Source organism: Hemiscyllium ocellatum, chromosome 7 (assembly GCF_020745735.1).
Source record: "Hemiscyllium ocellatum isolate sHemOce1 chromosome 7, sHemOce1.pat.X.cur, whole genome shotgun sequence".
In the NCBI taxonomy this organism is placed as follows: domain Eukaryota; kingdom Metazoa; phylum Chordata; class Chondrichthyes; order Orectolobiformes; family Hemiscylliidae; genus Hemiscyllium; species Hemiscyllium ocellatum.
In genome coordinates, this window is record NC_083407.1 from 91,457,515 (window position 1) to 91,477,051 (window position 19,537).

At 41.1% G+C, this 19,537-nt stretch overlaps 1 protein-coding gene across 1 annotated transcript in view; it reads left to right on the forward strand.

The window, feature by feature from the left end:
- Window positions 1–19,537, forward strand: part of LOC132817645 (collagen alpha-3(VI) chain-like) — a 159,424-nt gene that overhangs the window by 25,755 nt on the left and 114,132 nt on the right. Inside the window, exons 3-7 of the mRNA XM_060828145.1 lie at window positions 15–614; window positions 7,638–8,240; window positions 9,459–10,055; window positions 13,249–13,821; window positions 19,193–19,537. The exon at window positions 19,193–19,537 is cut by the window's right edge and continues 252 nt beyond it. Coding sequence (XP_060684128.1) covers window positions 15–614; window positions 7,638–8,240; window positions 9,459–10,055; window positions 13,249–13,821; window positions 19,193–19,537 — 2,718 coding nt within the window. The remainder of the gene's footprint in view (window positions 1–14; window positions 615–7,637; window positions 8,241–9,458; window positions 10,056–13,248; window positions 13,822–19,192) is intronic.

The following is a 19,537-nucleotide window of genomic DNA, read 5'->3' on the forward strand; positions in this document are numbered from 1 at the left end:
TTTCTCTTTTAAAGCGGAAGAAACGGCTGACCTCATTTTCTTAATTGATGGATCAGTCAACGTTGGAAGCGGCAATTTTCAATATATACGCGATTTTATCGTAAATTTCATCGACAATCTCGAGATCGGCCCTGACAAAATCCAAATCGGTGTGGTTCAATACAGCGATGAGCCCAGCACAGAGTTTTATTTTAATACATATACCACGAAAACAGAGGTCCTGGATGCTGTGAAGCAACTTCAACCAAAAGGCGGTGATGAAATAAATACTGGTGAAGCCGTGCAATTTCTAATCGACAATCACTTTATTTCATCATCCGGCAGCAGGGTATCAGAAGGGGTCCCACAGGCAGTAATTATTATCACTTCTAGTGAGTCCAGTGATGATATAAATCAGGCAGAACTCTCACTAAAGCAAGGTAGTATATACTCATTTTCTATTGGAGGTCGGGATGCCGACTCTAATGAACTCGTACAGCTTGCAACTGACACATCCTTTTCTTCCATGATCTCGGATTTCCGCAATATTGCTAACTTGCAGCAGCAGTTTTTACCATTGGTCTCAGGAGTGGCTCGAAGGGAAATAATTCTCGAGCCTCTGGTTATTAGCGAAGGTATGTATAACTCTGAATTTGGTCCTGACTGTTTTCACCCTAACAGCTTTATTGTCATCTCGAAGATTATTGATTAGACAAATGACCCAATAGTTTTGTGACCAAAGCTGGAAGAACAAGAACTGCCATTACTAATTATCGCCTTCTGTTTGAATGTTTGAGCAGGTGGGTAAATGGTGGGGCTTGGACAGGTTTTTTTTTCCTTTCCCCCCCCCCCCCCCCCCCCCCCCCCGTGAGATGTTTCAGCTGCTGTGTGCATAATTGGGCCGTCAAAATAATCACACTAGGCCTCGAAGTCAGTGGGGAAGTTCATAAATACTGGCACAGTTCTCTGGCTGGAAAGTGCCTTTCTGTTTTAATAGCTGGCAATCTGAAATAAAAACAGAAGGTGTTGGAAATGCTCAGCAGGACTGGTGACATCTGTGGAGAAAGAAACCGAGTTAATGTTTCGCCTCTGTGACCTTTCATCAGAACCAGTACATTTTTTAGACTTTCCCCTGTGGGAACATAGAACAATACAGCACAAAACAGGCCCTTCGGCCCTCGATGTTGCGCCGACCTGTGAACTGATCTCAACTCATCCCCCTACACTATCCCTAAATCATCCATGTACTTATACAAGGATTGTTTAAATCTCCCTAATGTGGCTGAGTTGACTACGTTGGCAGGTAGGGCATTCCACACCCTTACCACTCTCTGAGTAAAGAACCTGCCTCTAAAATCTATGTTAAACCTATTACCTGTCAATTTGTAGTTATGCCTCCTAGTACAAGCTGACATCATCATCTCAGGAAAAAAACTTTCTCTGTCTACCCTATCTAATCCTGATCGTCTTGTATGTCTCTATCAAATCCCATCTTAGCCCTTTTCTTTCCAATGAGAACAGACCCAAGTCTCTCAGCCTTTCCTCATAAGACCTTCCCTCCAGACCAGGCAACTTCGTGGTAAATCTCCTCTGCACCTTTTCCAATGCTTCCACATCCTTCCTGAAATATGGTGACCAGAAATGTACACAATATTCTAAGTGTGGCCACACTAGCATTTTGTATAGTTGCAGGATGATATTGTGGCTCCGGAAGTCAATCCCTCTACCAATGAAACCTAACACACCGTATGCCTTCTTCACAGCACTACCCACCTGGGTGGCAACTTTCAGGGATCTATGTACATGGACTCCAAGATCCCTCTGCACATCCACACGACCAAGAATCTTTCCATTGATCCAGTACTCTGCCTTCCTGTTATTCTTCCCAAAGTGCATCTCACATTTAGCTGCATTGAACTCCAACTGCCACCTCTAGCCCAATTCTGCAGTTTATCCAAGTCCCCCTGCAACCTGTAACATTCTTCCAAACTGTCCACTACACCACTGACTTTAGTATCTTCTGCAAATTTACTAATCCATCCACCTATGGCTGCGTCTAAGTCATTTATAAAAATGACAAACAGGCAGTGGTCCCAAAACAGATCCTTGTGGCACACCACTAGTAACTGGACTCCAGGCTGAATATTTTCCATCAAACACCATTCACTGCCTTCTTTCAGAAAGCCTTTTCTAATCGAAACTGCTAAATCACCCTCCATTCCATGCCTCTGCATTTTCTCCAATAGCCTACCATGTGGAACCTTATCAAAGGCTTTACTGAAGTCCAAGTATACCACATCAGGTGCCCTACCCTCATTTACATACTTGGCCACTCTCTCAAAAAAAAACTCAATGAGGTTTGTACGACAAGACCTGCCCTTGACAAAACCATGTTGACTATCTGAAATGAAATTGTTGCTTGCTAGATGATTATAAATCCTTTTATAATGCTTTCCAAAACCTTTCCTATAACAGATGTAAAGCTCACTGGTCTATAATTACTTGTGTCATCTCTACTGCCCTCCTTGAACAAGAGCACAACATTTGGAATCCTCCAGTCCTCAGACGCTCAACCTGTAGACAATGAATGACTCAAATATCATAGCCAAAGGCTCTGCTATCTCCTCCCTAGCTTTCCAGAGAATCCTCGGATAAATCCCATCCGGCCCAGGGGACTTGTCTACTTTCACTCCTAAAATTGATAACACCTCTTCATAACTAACCTCGATCCTTTCTAGTCTAATATCTTGTACCTCATTCTTTTCCTCTACAATATTTTCCTTTTCCTGAGTGAAAACCAATGAGAAATGTTCGTTTAGCACCTCTCCAATCTCCACAGGGTCCACACTCAACTTCCCACTTCTGTCTTTGACTGGCCGTATTCCTAACCCAGTCATCCTCTTATTCCTCACATACCTATATAAAACTTTAGGGTTCTCCTTTATTCTATTTGCTAAAGACTGCTCGCGTCCTCTCTTTGTTCTTCTTAACTCTCTCTTCAAATCCTTCCTAGCTGATCTGTAACTCTCCATCGCCTCATCTGAACCATGTTGCCTCATCAACACATAAGCATCCTTCTTCTGCTTAACAAGAGATGCAATTTCTGTAGTAAACCACGGTTCCCTTACCTTATCCCTTTCTCCCTGCCTGACTGGGACATACCTACCAAGGACATGCAATATCTGTTCCTTAAACCAGCTCCACATTTCCATTGTCTGCATCCCCTGCATTTTGCTACCCCATTCTATGCATCCTAATTCTTCCCTAATCACATTATAATTGCCCTTGCCCCATCGATAACTCTTGACCTGTGGCATGTATCTATCCTTTTCCATCGCTAGACTAAATGTAATTGAATTATGGTCACTCTCTCCAAAGTGCTCACCTACAACTAAATCAAACACCTGGCCTGGTTCATTACCAAGTACCAGATCCAGTGTGGCCTCTCCTCTTGTCGGCTCTTCGACATACTGTGTCAGGAAACCCTCCTGTACACATTGAACAAAACTGATCCATCCATTGTACTAGAGCTATAACATTTCCAATCATTGGGGAAGTTAAAGTCCCCCATAATGACCACCCTGTTCCTTTCACTCCTACCGAAAATAATTTTGCCAATCCTCTCTTCGACCTTCCTGGAACTCTCTTGAGGCCTGTAAAAAAAAACACCCAGCAGTGTGACCTCTCCTCTCCTGTTTCTAACCTCAGCCCATACTACCTCAGTAGGCGAGTCCTTGTCAAAAGTTCTTTCAGCAACCGTCATGCTATCCTTGACTAACAAAGGCCACACCTCCCCCTCTTTTACCACCTTGCCTGTTCTTAATGAAAGATCTAAACCCTGGAACCTGCAACATCCATTCCTTACCCTGCTCCATCTATGTCTCAAAAATGGCCATAACATCGAAGTCTCAGGTACCTATCCATGCTGCAACCTCACCTTCCTTAATTTGGATACTTCTACCGTTGAAGTAGACACACTTTAAACCAGTTTGCTGTCTGCCAATACATTCCTGTGACCCTGAAATCCTGTCCCTATCCTCCTTACTCTCATCCTCCTGTGCAACTACACCTCAGGTTCCCATTCCCCTGCTGAGCTGGTATGGTTTCTGAAAGATAGTGGGGTGGGGTTTGCTTTAGAAGTTATTGTACTTTTTGTTTCTTTCTGAAGTTGAGAACTGAACATTTATCCATAATTGAGGGTGTGGTGCTGGAAAAGCACAGCAGGTCAGGCAGCATCCGAGGAGCAGGAGAATCAATGTTTTGTACAAGCCCTTCATCAGGAATTATTTTCCTGCTCCTTGGATGCTGCCTGACCTGCTGTGCTTTTCCACTCTTGACCTTGAACTCCAGCATCTGCAATCCTCACTTTCTCCTGATTTATCCATAATTCCCTGGGATTGCTTGTTCACGATGATTCAAGTGTTTCTTTACACATCATCTTCTATCTGCCAAAGTCAAAGTCAAATTCTGTTTATTAAAACAAAAATCTCTGCTGCTTAACATTCAGACATTCCCGACACCCTTCCAGAGACAGGACAAACCTCTTTGTTTGAAGATGATGATCTAATTTTCTGTATCCCTTTACAGTTTCTGTTTGAAATGGCAAATGTATGCCCCTTATTTGGTTGTCATTTTTTACCAAGTGATTTGTCAGTGTTGACACAAGTCAGTACAGTTAGCTCAGTTATTTGTGCTGGTTGCAGTTATAGAATTTATTTGTAACTGAAGCTGAGACAACTGCTCAAATGCGCAAATTTCCCATGGGAGGTATGAGGCCGGGTGTACATTTAAAATAGGAACTGTTGTCCTCTTTGAGTTACCATTTAGCATATTATATTCAAACTTCTTACATTCTTGTTTTATTGTTCGTGGGTGTGAAACTGAAAACAGCCATTAATTCTATCCGTTTGTGTGCAGCTGTCTATTGGTAAGGACACTGTCTCATTGTCAATGGTCCATCAGAGCTGACCAAGATTGAGCCTGTCCAATATATGGCAGCATTTAGAAACATTTATTTAAAACAAGGATGGGGGCAAGCAAAATTATTCAGGTATCATGCTACAATATCCATTAGGTCAGCTCAAAGTCCTTCCTCATCCAAATAATTGATGTGTACTCAGAACTCTTGAAAGAGCTTAGATCGTCCCTGCTCTGTAGTGGTGTACAAGAATAATAAAGATAAGCAGGCAACAAACCTTCTAAAATGACTCCCTAACCCAGAGGGAAAAAAAGTCTCATGTATGGATGAGAATACAAAATATGATGACGGTTATTTTCTTCCAACACGCTTCTCTCAGCAGGATATATCTCGTGGTCGTCCTGTGCCAGTTTCCTTGTTGTAGACAATGGCTCACATTCCCCCAAAGATACATGTTTTGCTGTGAGACATATTTTAAATCATGTACTCATGTATAAGAGCAATGCAATTTTGTCTTCCATCTCTGACAGCCAAAGGTTGATAAAGAAATTGGGTCCCTTACCTGTGTTACATTATGTGTAATATTTCCATTTGTAGTCATTCAAGCATTTAAACACTGTTTTTGTTGCTTCTGTAGAATTAAAATAATCTTTGTTTATATTTTCCAAGCATTACAAGCATAATGGTGGCCTCAGGTGATTGGAAAAATAAAAATAAGTGTAGCTATTCATTTGTTTTCTCCATGTTTTGATGGCTTCTCATCACTTTGCTCTCATTGGATATGGATTTGGTCGAAGGAGGGCGATAGTCCAATTGGCCATGAGGAATTTCATACATATTCGTTGCAGAAAGTTAGTTTCAACAATTGATTTTGCACCAGTTTTCCAGTTCAGCACTTCTGGCACACTAGTAGAATATTAATATTTTTAAATCAACCTGTTCTGAAGTCTTTAACCTGAACCTTCTGGCCCAAATGTAGGGAAACTGCCATTATGTCACAAGCCCCCAGCAACTGGAATGTAAACTTTGCCATTCTGTGATCTTTTACCGATTACAATGCCAAAAGAGTGAAACTTTATGAAATTGATTCAAGAAATACTGGGGTGAAAAACATGGATCTCTACCTCAGTTGAAGTAGAATTGCTCCTGAATTGTATGACTGACATTCTGTATTAATTGGCACAGAGGGAGGTGGTCTTCAAGCATTCTTGAAATGGAAGAGGGTCTCAACAATCTGCGAGCTGCAAATCTGTACATAAGATATATCAAAGCCCTGAGAAAGGACGACAGTAGGACTAATTCTCATAATGCAGTAAGAACACAACGGAAATTCCATTGCTGCATGGAAGACCCAATGAAAAGCCATTAAATTTAGAAAGTGAATGAGCAATATGAAGGGAAACAGGATTGGAAATATGAAATAACTATGCAATGTAGACTCTTTTCTGTTAACATGACACAAGTGATGTTGGAGTCATGAAGGCCCCCCCACCAAATGAGGCAGCATGCTGCTCATTCAGAAGTAAATGCTTGACCAGTGGAGTCACTGGTACCAGAGCAACAATTAGTCTTACAATATATGGGGGAGAGCAGGAAGAGAGGGAGAGGTGTCTGGCAGCTGTGCCCAGCTTTACTGTAGAATGCTGCAATGCCCCTTAGGTTCTTGTTTTTGAATAGGCCTAGTTTAGTGTTCTGGACCAACTTTTAAAATTTTATTCATGAAATGTGAGTGTTACTGGCTAACACTTATTGTCCATCCCTAATTGCCTAGAGAGCAGTGAAGTGTCACATATAGGCCAGATCAGGTAAGGACGGCAGTTTCCTTCCATAAAGACCATTAGTGAACCAGATGGGTTTTTCTGAAAATTGGCAATGGATTCATAGTCAACATTAGACATTTAATGCCAGATTTCATTTTTTTTGTTGAATTCAAATTCCACCATCTGCCATGGCAGGATTTGAACTGGGGTCACAGCAATTATTGTCAGTTTTACTACCACTAGGCCATCATTTCCCATAAAGGGGAACATGTATTCGTAGATTAGGTTCTTGAAAGTATGACAACATGCATTGCTTGATAACACTGATGTCTTATCTTGGCCCTCTCTTCCATCTATATTATTGACTTTAAGCCCATTAAGTGGTCACATTGGAGCTGATGGATTCCAAAGCAATGCTCTTCTGAATAGGATTGAAAGATTTTGTGGCTGTTGCAACAAACACTAAACTTTCAGCTCTAGGTTGAATTGAAGGCAGATTGTAATAAGGATTCTCTTGAATATCTGTACAGATTGAGTCCAGATCTTAAACTTAAAAGTATCCTGAACACAGCACAAGTGGATACTAAATTTTGGGGTGGACAATTCACTGTTGTGCAATTAGAATTGTTACCCTGGTGAAAGTAGAAGTGGGAGATTACATCAGTGCTGAGCAAACTCCATTGATGTTGACACCATAGTCTCAAATTAGAAGGATCCATTCTCTGGCATTGATATCCTATCTTGATATGCACACATCTTACAAGAATAAATTCACTAAAATAACTCTGTTACAATGGAGCTTAGTCCAGAAAAAAGTGATCGACAGCAGAAAGATAGCAGATCTATGAAAGAAAACTCCTGAAAATTTCAAGGTTGAGGATGCTTGACAAAGAAACCTAAAAATGTATCTGTATGTTTTTGTCTGTTTGTAGGGTATGAAAATGACTTTAAAATCAAACTAACTTACAATTGTTTTACAGTTCAAGACAGGAGGAGAGACATAGTATTTCTGATCGATGGCAGCACAGCAGTTGGACAGCAAAACTTTTTGCGAATCCGTGAATTTATCATGAAAATAGCTAACAAATTTCAAATTGGACCAAATAATGTACGAATTGCCGTGGTGCAGTACAGCGATGATCCAACCACTGAGTTTTACTTGAATTCCTACTCAAGCAAAGCTGATCTACAAGCCAAATTAAAGGCACTGCGACCAAGAGGTGGATCAAACCTTAATATTGGGGCTGCTCTGAATTTTGTCCACAGAAATCATTTTATCGAATCTGCAGGAAGTAGAAAAGAAGAAGGTGTCCCTCAATTTCTGGTGCTTGTCGCCTCTAGACCATCTACAGATAGTATTCGTCTCCCTGCATTAGACTTGAAGCAAGCTGCTATAATGACTTTTGCCGCTGGAGTGCAGAATGCAAATCAAGCAGAGATGCAGGAAATTGCATTTCACCCAACTTTGGTATTTGAATTGGCCAATGCTATAGAGTTGGTCAAAAAACACAAAGAGATACAATCAAAATTAGCCTCACTTGGTCCTCCAACAGTGATTACAGAACCTCCAACTGTCATCGAAGGTACTGAAATCTTATGGATATTGTTTTATTTCTTGATCATTTTCTGCATGTAATGCTGCGAATATCAGTGTAAGTGGTATTAAAAGTTGTTAACATCCTTTCAGAAAGATGGAAACAAAATCATAGCAAGGTGTACATATTTTGATTTCTGGTCAGTCTGACTTGTTGAAAAGTGGATCTCTGAATCGTAGATGGCAAAGTGATAAAACACAAACTTAGAAAATAGCGACAGGAGTAGACCTTTAGAACCTGATTCACCATTCAGTATTATCATGGCTGACCATCCATTTCAGTACCTTGTTCCCGCTTTCTCCCCTATTTTTTGATCCCTAAGAACAATACCTAACTTCAATTTTGACCTCAATTTTTTTCTGTGGCAGAGAATTCCACAGGCTCACCACTCTCTGGGTATAGAAGCTTCTCTTCTTTTCAGTCCTAAATGGCCTACTCTGTATCCTTACACTATGAACCGTGGCTCTGGATTCTCTCCTATCAGGAACATCCTTCCTGCACTTAACTTGCCTAGTTCTAATCGAATTTTATAGATTTCTGTGAGATCCCCCTTCATTCATTTGAATTCCAGTGAATAAAGTCCTAACTAATCCAGTCTCCTGGAATTGAATCCTCTCACTATGAAGGTCAGCATTCCATTTGCCTTATGTAATATCTGCTGCACCTGCATGCCCACTTTCAGCAACTAGTGTATGAGGATTCCCAAGTCTTGTGCTGCCTCCCACTTTCCCAATCTATCACCACGCATGTAGATCCGCCTTCCTGTTTTTGCTACCAAAGTGGATAATGTCAAATTTATCCTTCATCTCTCACTGCATTTGCCCAATCATTCAAATCACACTAAAACATTGCTACATTCTCCTCACATTTCAACTTCACACCCACCTTTGTGACAGCTACAAATTTGAAGCTATCACATTTACTTTCCTCATCTAAATCATTACTATCTTGTAAATAGTAGGGTCCAAGCATTCACCCCTGTGGCACCCCACTAGTTACTAGTTGCCATAATTGGCTCATTTCAATTAATGGAAAATAATAGTATGTTCAGTTTTGCAAAAACAATCCTAAAGTCTTGGACAAAGTGAAATTGTTTTCATAGCCAATTGATAATATCGATGCCTTCCTGTCAGAATTGTGATCTCCCAGGGTTTTAGTCAGTTTCTAACATTTTGTCTGAAGTAAATTAACCTGTTTCCGTTTCAGTTGTAACAGAAGTAGTGAACAAGAGAGACATTGTGTTCCTTATTGATGGATCAGATAATGTTGGAAGTACATATTTCCCTGTTCTCCGTGACTTCATTGGCAACATAATTGAAGCCCTTAACATTGGACCTGACAAAGTACAAGTAGCAGTGGTGCAGTACAGTGATAATGCTCAAGCTGCTTTCTACCTAAATAGTTACTCGAGAAAGGACGAACTTCTGTCCCATGTCAACGGACTCCGTTTAAAAGGCGGCAGGACTCTCAACACCGGTGCAGCGTTGGACTATGTTTATAGAAACATGTTCAGCAAATCTACTGGAAGTAGGAAAGAGGATGGTGTACCCCAGATACTGGTGATTGCTACAGCTGGAAAGTCTCAGGATGATGTGAGAACACCTGCAGAAGCTCTGGCACGAGGAGGCATTCTCACTCTTGCTGTTGGAATCAACAGGGCAGAAGCGGCAGAGCTGCAGCGCATTACATTCAGTGAAAATCTGGCTTATCGAGTGAATGACTTTAACGCTTTGGATACCATCCGACAAGCAGTGACATCATCTGCTAAACACCTGATATTTGGAGGAATCAGTGAAACTACAGGTACTTATATTTTTCCTAAAATATGTAATTGTTTTCCCCATTTGTATCTTTAGGGTATGAACTGTTGGTGTTCTTCCCTGGAGTACAGCTGTGATGTTGAATGTGAAGTTAATAGCATTCCTCACTTTGCCTGTGGAATAATTGGTGTTAACAAGAAAATAACAGACCACTGTACCTGGTTAATAAAATCCTGGGTTTATTTTGAAAACATGTTAACCTTTGTTTAAAAACTGAAAGAACTGCCGGTGGCTGTAAATCAGAAACAAAAAAACAGAAGGTGCTGGAAAAGTTCAGGTCTGGCAGCATCCGCAGAGAAAAATCAGAGTTAACGTTTCGGGTCCAGTTCTGAGGAAAGGTTAAATGTTGTCTGTGGATTTTACGGCTTGGCTTTCTTTTCTTCAGACTGCTTTGTAAGAAAGTGTGGTGTCTGAGTGAGTAAGGAAGCACACTGCTAGGCAAAAGTCATTTAAAAATTTATGGCAAGTCAGAAGGTAAATTGCTTTATAAGGCCAGCAAAATTGTGGTATATTAATATAAATTTATTAATATAAATGCATGTATTTTTCCTTTTTAAGGCTTAAATTCATTTACAGGTCTATTAGTGATATAATAAGTGAGTACACCTATTGTACAGTTGCAGCAGCCAGCCTGGCCTTTGCATTTTGTGCTTTAGGAGAATTCCTCTATTAACTTTAGCCTTTTCTTTGAAGCTTAACAGAAAGTTGAACATGAAATTTGGCTCTGACACCAAATGCATAAAAGCCAAAAAATAAGCATCAGATTCTAGGCCTGAGTTTTCACTCCTGCGTCCAGTAACAGAAGTTGGGAAATCTCCCAGCTCACCACATCCACCTCGAGAGAAACACACCTAAATGGTGGGTTCTTCATTCCAGTGACCTCTGTGGTTTGTTTACAAAGCATGGTTCAGTTCTCTGGAACTTCAACCCAGTTATGTTGTTAAATATTACATCGTCTAGACCTCGATTCTCATCTCCCTCACTCCAGGCAAAGTCACGTCAACCCACACCTCTCAGCAGCCCATGGCCTCTTTAGTACACACAACAACTTAGTGTCGACTCATGCCAAGCACACACGGAATGCCTACAGTGTGGAAGCAGGCCTTTCAGCCCAAGCCGACACTGACCCTCCAAAAAGCACCCCTGTTATTCTCATGGCTAATCCACTTAGACTGCATATCCCTGGACACAATGGACAATTAAGCATGGCGAATCCACCTAACCTGCACATCTTTGGACAGCGGGAGGAAACCAGAGCACTGGAGGAAACCCATGAAGACACAGAGGGGAATGTGCAAACTCCACAGAGTTCCCTGAGGCTGGAATCGAACCTGGGTCCCTGTACTAACCACTGTGCCACCCTCATATCCCTGAAAATTTGTAAGTCCCACACTGTGTGGATTAACGCCAGTTCTACAGTAAACCTGGATCACTTTGAGTTCAGCACAGCGTCTAAATGGACCTTCTCAGTAAAGTTTTCCCTTTCCTTGTGAAACAATCTTCACCACTTTTCTCCCCTTGATGAAAAAAAAGGATCTGTCAGAAAAGGCGATGAGACTTCTGGGTCTGGATTCCACACAGCACACCAGAAGCTCTGTGGAGTATCCGTGACTCTGCAGAGGTCCAGGCAAATAAAGACATAAATATCCCAGTTTGCCATCTGTGGCACAGCTAACCTTAGAGTGGGGAAGAAGCTGTTTTATAATGATCAGCTTATTAAACCATGCAGCACCATATGACTGTATTTGTCTGAAGGACTTTACTTCTAACCCTCCCTCCTCTGAGATGTGGTAACTCTGAGATCACCACCAGTCACCTTCTCTCTAATAAGAGAGCAGTCCTATAGTCCAGCAGGACTTTGATGACTTCATTTTTATGATGCTAAAGCCTAAGTATATGTCACCTGAAGTCATGAAATGTAGGTATTCCACTTTCTTGAAATCAAGGAGCAGAACTATTTTATTCTGCTTTCTTACACATGACTGTTTGATAAATTAGAAATTATGCATAGTCTTAACTTTGCAAATTTTTTTTCAAACAATTCATTTTTTTTTCTGTTTCAGATTGCATGCTGTATATTGCATCATAGATTCATAGAGGTGTACAGCATGGAAACAGGCCCTTCGGTCCAACTCATCCATGCCAACCAGATATCTTAAGTTAATCCAGTCCCATTTGCCAACACTCGTCCCATATCCTTCTGAACCCTTCCTATTCAAATGTGCATCCAGGTGCCTTTTAAATGTGGTATTATGCCTCCATTGCTTCCTCTGGCAGTGCATTCCATACATGCATTGCCCCCCGTGTGAAAAACAATTAGGTCCCTTTTATATCTTTCCCCTCTCATCCTAAACCTATATCCACTAGTTCTGGACTCCCCCACCCCAGCAAAAAGACCTTGTGTCTATTTACCCTATCCTTGCCCCTCATGATTTTATTAACATCTATAAGATCACCCCTCAGCCTCTGATGCTCCAGGGAAAACAATCCCAGCTTATTCAGCCCCTCCCTATAGCTCAAACCCTCAAACCCTGGCAACATCCTTGTAAATCTTTCCTGAACCCTTTCAAATTTCACAATATTCTTCCTATGGGAGGGAGATCAGAATTGCACACAGTGGCCTAACCAATGTCCTATACAACCGCAACATGATCTTCCAACTCCTATACTCAATGCATTGACCAATGATGATAAAGATGTTGTTGGGAAGGTAACATAACATCTATCAGAAAGATTGCCAGGGTAAAATGTTTAAACAAATACCTTTTAATATACAAAAAGTTGTACATATCATGTGCACTTCCTGGATCCACATAATACTATTGTTCCTGTTCCACTTCCACATTGTTAATTAGAATATCTTATAATTTATCTTCAAATGGATAAAGGTAACTGAAGTTTCCTTCTACAAGTATGAGAAATGGAAGTGTAGTCTGTTAAAGAGTGGGTCTTATATATTTTTCCTCTAACTGTTGGTGAGATGAATTTGGGTAATCTTAATTAAGTTCTTGTGGACAATAAGTGCTAAACCCTTTCGACTTTCTATAGATCAGGATTTCCAGGTTGTTCGTAAACCATTTTTCTCGTAAATCTATATTTTAACTGAATTTTTTTTGCACATTTCTTTTGCATGTAACTTTTCATAATATCGGTGTTAATTTTTAAAACTGTTGTAGCCATGAAAAGAGACATTGTCTTCCTGATCGATGGCTCTCCTGGAATGGGACAATCATTGAGTCAAGTCCGTGAGTTTCTAAGTAGAGTAATCGAGGTGCTCGATATTGGGCCTGACAAAGATAAAATTGCTGTGGTACAGTATGGTTCTAGCCAAAGGATTGAGTTTGGACTGGACACTTATTTAACCAAAGCCGAGGTTCTGGAAGCCATAAAAAATCTCGAGCCGAAATCAGGAAGACCCCGTAACACTGGTGCTGCACTGGAGTTTGTTACAAAGAATATCTTCAGTGCATCTGCGGGGAGCAGAAAGGAAGCTGGGGCCACTCAAATCCTGGTGCTCATCACCGCTGGGAAATCCTCAGATAATATTCAACCTCATGCAGATGAAGCAAAAATGGCTCACATTGTGCCTATTGCCATCGGGGCCAAGAGTGCAGACACGTCAGAGCTGCAAAAGATTGTACATGATCCAACATTTGTTTTAACAATGAGAGACTTCCGAGATCTATCAACCATTCAACAGGAGCTGTTGTCCAAAATGAGAACGGTGATAATTCAGCCAGTACCTGAAGGTAACAATTTTTCACAGGTTTGTTTTTTCTGAGGAAGGGTCACTTGACCCAAAATGTTAACTCTGATTTCTCTCCACAGATGCTGCCAGCCTGCTGAGTTTTTCCAGCAACTTCTGTTTTTGTTATGTTTTGATCAACTACGTTGCTTAAGAAATTGGATTGGGATTAAAGTGTCCCTTTTAATATGTGGGTTCTGAGCGAAGAAACTTAGCTTTTCAGATATGTTTCTAAATTTAAGACTAACTTTAAGTATTATAAAGTTGACAAAATAGGCCATTGAAGGGCAGTTTGAAATAATGTTTTATCCATGACTAAGTTTTAGAATGTATCCAAACTCAACTGCTTTCTCATTTCCCTTCCTCCAAATTACCTCCAACTTGGCACTGCCCTCCAGACCCGTCTATCACTCTCCCCTCTGACCTGTCACCTTCGCCCTCCCCTTCATCCACCTATTGCTTTTCCAGCTACCTTCCCTGCAACCCCATTCCCCTCCCATTAAACTCTCAGCCCCGACCCACAAGCCTCATTCCTGGTGAAGGGCTTATGCCTGAAACGTCGATTCTCCTGCTCCTTGGATGCTGCCTGACCTGCTGTTATTTTCCAGCAATAACCTCTCAATTCTGAGCTCTAGCATCTGCAGTCCTCACTTTCTCCAGCCTAATACTCTGTAATGATTAGGACACAGAGTTAGAAAAGAAAGTAATGTTTTTGTTTTTAATTTTTATTTTACCTTTTGTAAAGTACAAAACAAGGACATAATTTTTTACAGTTATTTTATGTCAATAAATACCTCATTATTAATAATGGAGAGCAACGATGTGTGAAAATATTGCACGAGAGATTATTTGGACCATTTTGGCAATGTCTCTTGTGTATCAGAAAGTTGATTAAGAACGGTATTAACATTATTTAAGACAAGGATAGATTAAAAAATGAATACGCAGAAATATTTTCTGAAATGTGAAAACTAATGATGGTTCTTGGAGAGCACATAGACTGTGGCTCCTCTTGGAAACGTAATCAAAGTAGACCATTTCCATTCATCCAAATTACAGCGAAAGAAGAGAAAACTAACTCACAAAGGCAAGGACTTAATACAATAAGAATGTGCCTATAAAGAGAATTATCCCAGAATGCAGTGGTTCTGGCTAATGTAGAAGGGACTTCTGGCTTTATTCTTTCCAACCTCATGAAACTTCGGAGACTGTGGCCTTGCATCGATTTATTTTGAGCTAGTGAATGTGCAGCCATGCCAACTAGTCAAATGAACAAATGTACTGCCTTTCAATATGTGTAACAGCTTCAAAACATGTGTTAGGTAGACCCTTAAAAATGTAATTCAAACAAGAGGCAGGAAGAAGGCAGGACTGAATAAAAACAGCACGAAAGAATGTATATGATGAGCACGTTTTTCTTCTTAGCCCCTTTTGTTTAGCTCTATTTACACAAAGTGAGACTGTAGTTTGGACTTCAAACCAAAAGTAGTCCTCCATTATTAATGAACTATTGTGTGCATTTCTGGCCCCTTTCCTATTGGAAACATGTTGTGAAACTTTTGAAAGGGTTCAGAAAAGATTTACAAGAATGTTGCCAGGGTTGGAGGATTTGAGCTATAGGGCGAGGCTGAACAGGCTGGGGCTGTTTTCTCTGGAGCGTTGGAGGCTGAGGTTTACAAACTTATGAGGGGCATGGATAACGTAAATATGCAAAGTCTTTTCCCTGGGGTTGGGGAGTCCAGAACTAGATGGCATAGGTTTAGGGTGAGAGGGGAAAGATATAAAAGGGGCAATTTTTCATACAGAGGGTGGTACGTGTATGGAATGAGCTGCCAGAGGAAGTGGTGGAGGCTGGTACAATTTCAACATTTAAGAGGCATTTGGATGGGTGTATGAATAGGAAGGGCTTGGAGGGATAAGGGCCGGGTGCTGACAGGTGGGAGCAGATTGGGTTGGGATATCTGGTTGGCATGGCCGGGTTGGACCGAAGGGTCTGTTTCCATGCTGTGCATCTCTATGACTCTATGACTCTAAGACAGGCAAAGGTCAGAAGTGAACTCATTTGCAAATATTTCTTCATAGCTTAAAATATTTTATGTGATAGTAATCAAGGCTTGATAGTTGAATCAAATATTTTAAATAAAAATTACACAACAGGTTTATTTGGAAGTGCTGTACAAACTTTCAGAGTGCTGCTCCCTCGTCAGGCAGCACTCCAAAAGCTTGTAATTTCAAATAAACGTGTTGCATTATAACCTGGTATGGTGCGCAATTTTTAACTTTCCACCCAAGTCCTACCCCGGCACCTCCACATCAAGTATTTTATGTTTATCAGTGAGCCAATATTCTGTTTACAATTCTGTCCATTAAATTTATGAAGTAAGAAAATACTTGTATTTCGATGCTTATCTTGAAGAAAGGAGAGACGTTGTGTTCTTTATCTGCCAAGGTTAAATCTGTTTTTTCTATGATAAATCAATTCATTTCCAGAATTGTCAGCAGCCTTGACATTGGAAGGGACAGCATCTGTCTAGTGTGGTACAGTGATGATCCTAACCCCAACTTCTATTTAAACAGCTACACATCTAAAGCAGAAGTGATGCAAGCTATAAATGCTCTGGGCCTGAAAGGAAGAGACCAAGTCATTACAGTGGAAGCACTAGACAGTGTCAAAGAAACCATGTTTGACAGGTTGATGGAAGCAGGGTGGATGAAAATGGGGCACATTTCATGATCCTTCTCATTGCTGGCAAGTCCATTGATGACATTGTATAAGCAGTAATGGCACTGAAAGGCATTGGTGAAACATTATTCAGTAATAGATTCAAGGATGCTGATGAAGATGAACTTCAACAGCTTTCAGTGTCTCCCCACTTTGTTTTTAGGGTAAATGATTTACAGCATATTCAAACTGTACAGAAAAATTTGAAATCACCCTTAAGACAACTAAATCAAGAGAAAATAACTATCTACAAAAAGTTTGCTGAAGGTTGGGAGGAAGTTGAGTTTCAAAAACACGAGAACATTATTTTAACATTGGCAATACTTTTAATTCTTGCATACCTTTTTAGCCCATTGTTATAATTCATAAGGCGAGGTGTGGAATTTTCTCTGCCATGGAGTGGCATGGGCAATGACAAAAATGGTGGAGGAACATGGCATGAGTGAAAAAAAAATCAGAATGTTGGCGTTGAGGAATGATCCTAATTTTCTTCTTCAACTTCAAACAGGAATGTTAGAATTTCCTTTTTCTGTAGCAACTAACTTGTTTCCCTGCTTCTCACTATTAGCTCAAAATTTCGCTTCCACTTCCAATTCTTCTGTTCTTCCATAGGAAACTAGATGGTGCAAGTTCCTGATTTGTAAATCATAGTGGGTGTGGGTTGCTGTTGCTTGCTTGTTTCTCCTTGCTGTTGTCCAACTGCATCTTCACCATAATGTGCTTGCCTGCTCAATGGACACATCCTCCTGCGGCTTTAATCCATGCTACTCAGCATGAACATCCCCACAGCTTCATCGCGTCCCTATGCTCACTGTCAGTCCAAATCTCAGCTCACTTCAGTCAGTCAGGATTTTACTTTGGAATGTTTGGACACCTAAGAATTGCATCTTCTGCCAGGTTACTCTGTGTCCAGGGACACACATCAGTCTTATGTTTCTGAACGGGTTGTGTCTAATGGTTCTCAGTTTCATTTCTTTGCACTCACTCACTTTGCACTTACCTGAAGATTGTCATCTTTACATTTTTTTAATGTTTAAGTCTTTAGTGCTTAAGTACAGGATGCCAATTTCTGTGGCTTGCATTGTTTTTAAGTGCAAAGTTGAGAGGAGGCCGCTTGTCTTGCTTTAGTGTACAGCAGTCATAGACGTGGACATGTTGCTGTAAGGCACCATGCTCTGTCGTCAACACATCTGCAGAATATGCCAACAGCTTATGCAGCAAACACACTGTGTGTGTTTCTACCTCAAGGCCATGCCTGAAAGTCCAAGCATATCTTTGGGAGGGAGTGTGTGGCAGGGATGGAGTGGTCAAGGGGGACTATGGGTTAGTCAAGGAGTTTGACTGATTATAATCTGAGGGTTGACTATATTTAGTCCTGCAACCTGACCAAAGATTACAGATTCATCGCACAGAGTACTGTGGACATATCATTTGGTGGGGCCGGGTGTGGAAGGTGGCAGCAGCATTATTTCCTTCAAAGAAAGACAGAGTGGGATTGATTATGATGAAACTGGATGGAAGAGTAGTTTGTGGTGATGTAGGAGCCAGAGAGGTGATGATGTGCTCCAGTGAGTGACTGGGAAACAGAGAGGGCAGGAAGTGTTAGTAGCAGGAAGAGGATGAGGAAGGTGAGAGCCATTGAGTAGACATGTTACATGCAGCAATGGGAGTTATAGTCTTTGCTCCTGGATGAGATATCTGTGGCCTCTGAATGCCTTGTAGCATTTACCATCGCAGAAGCCAGAAGATCATTGACTTTCTTCCTGTGTTGTTGGGTGGATCCTTTTAACATTGACCTGAGCAACTATATGAATCTGGGCTGGCTGTTGTCTCATCATGTGGCATCTTTGCCCTCCGCTCTACTGCCCTTCTCTGTACCATCCCCCTCCAATAGAACTCCAAATGCCTATCTGCCAAGCGGAAAATGAGCTTCGCAACTATTTCCTCAATGAAGGTGGTGGGGAGCACCACAATGAGAGGGGCAGTTCCTGGCCTGTCACAGCCGAATTGCTTTGAAGATGGGCTGCCAGTCCAGTTGCATTCCCAGCAGTGGTGAGCAGTTCCACCACTCTTACCATGTGACTACACAAGAAGGGTGCTGAAGAGTCCAGATACACTAACACTGAGAGAAAGAGCAGAAGATTGCGTGTGAAAAGTGACTGCAAGCCATGGTGAACTGTGTACCAAAAATCTCATCCAAAAGCACACTTCAATTCAGAGTGGCAAAACAGCTCTGCCCTGTATCCCCATTGAGGAAGTGGTATGAGAAGAGTTAATGAGTCAGTCTAATGGACTCTGTGATTTATTTTTCCACCTGTATCAATAAATTATGTGAGTAATTATGCTTAATCAAGTACTTGCTATTGATGAAATGCTTAATTGTTTCATCATATTAGAGGTACAATGTCATGAGAAAAGATTGAGTAAAATGAATGGGCATACCCTCAGTGATGTCATGAGTTAAGTCTCTATTTCTGTTTGATTTTCCCAGCTTATTAATGGCAGTTTCATGGTCAACTAAAAGCTTTCATTTTATTACCACTTAATGAAAGAAACAAGAATTTTACTCCGATCAGACATACAAGAATATCAATGTAGGATATTTTTACATATCAGCACTAGCTCTGAGAAATCTACTTTTCATTTCTTCCAGATACTGTCAAGAGAGATGTTGTGTTCCTTATTGATGGATCAGAAAGTGCCAGGGCTGCTTTCCCTTCAGTTCAAAAATTCATTTCCAGCGTGGTGGATAACCTTGATGTTGGAAGTGACAAAGTCCGGGTTGGTGTGGTGCAGTACAGCGATAATCCCAGACTCAACTTCTACTTGAACAGCTACAACACAAAACGAGATTTGAAGGACGCGATAAACGGTCTCAGGCAAATAGGAGGGCGTCAGGCCAACATTGGTGCAGCCTTGGACTATGTTAAAAATAACGTCTTTACTCAGCCTGCTGGAGGCAGAGCAGAGGAAGGTGTCCCCCAGTTCCTGATCCTTC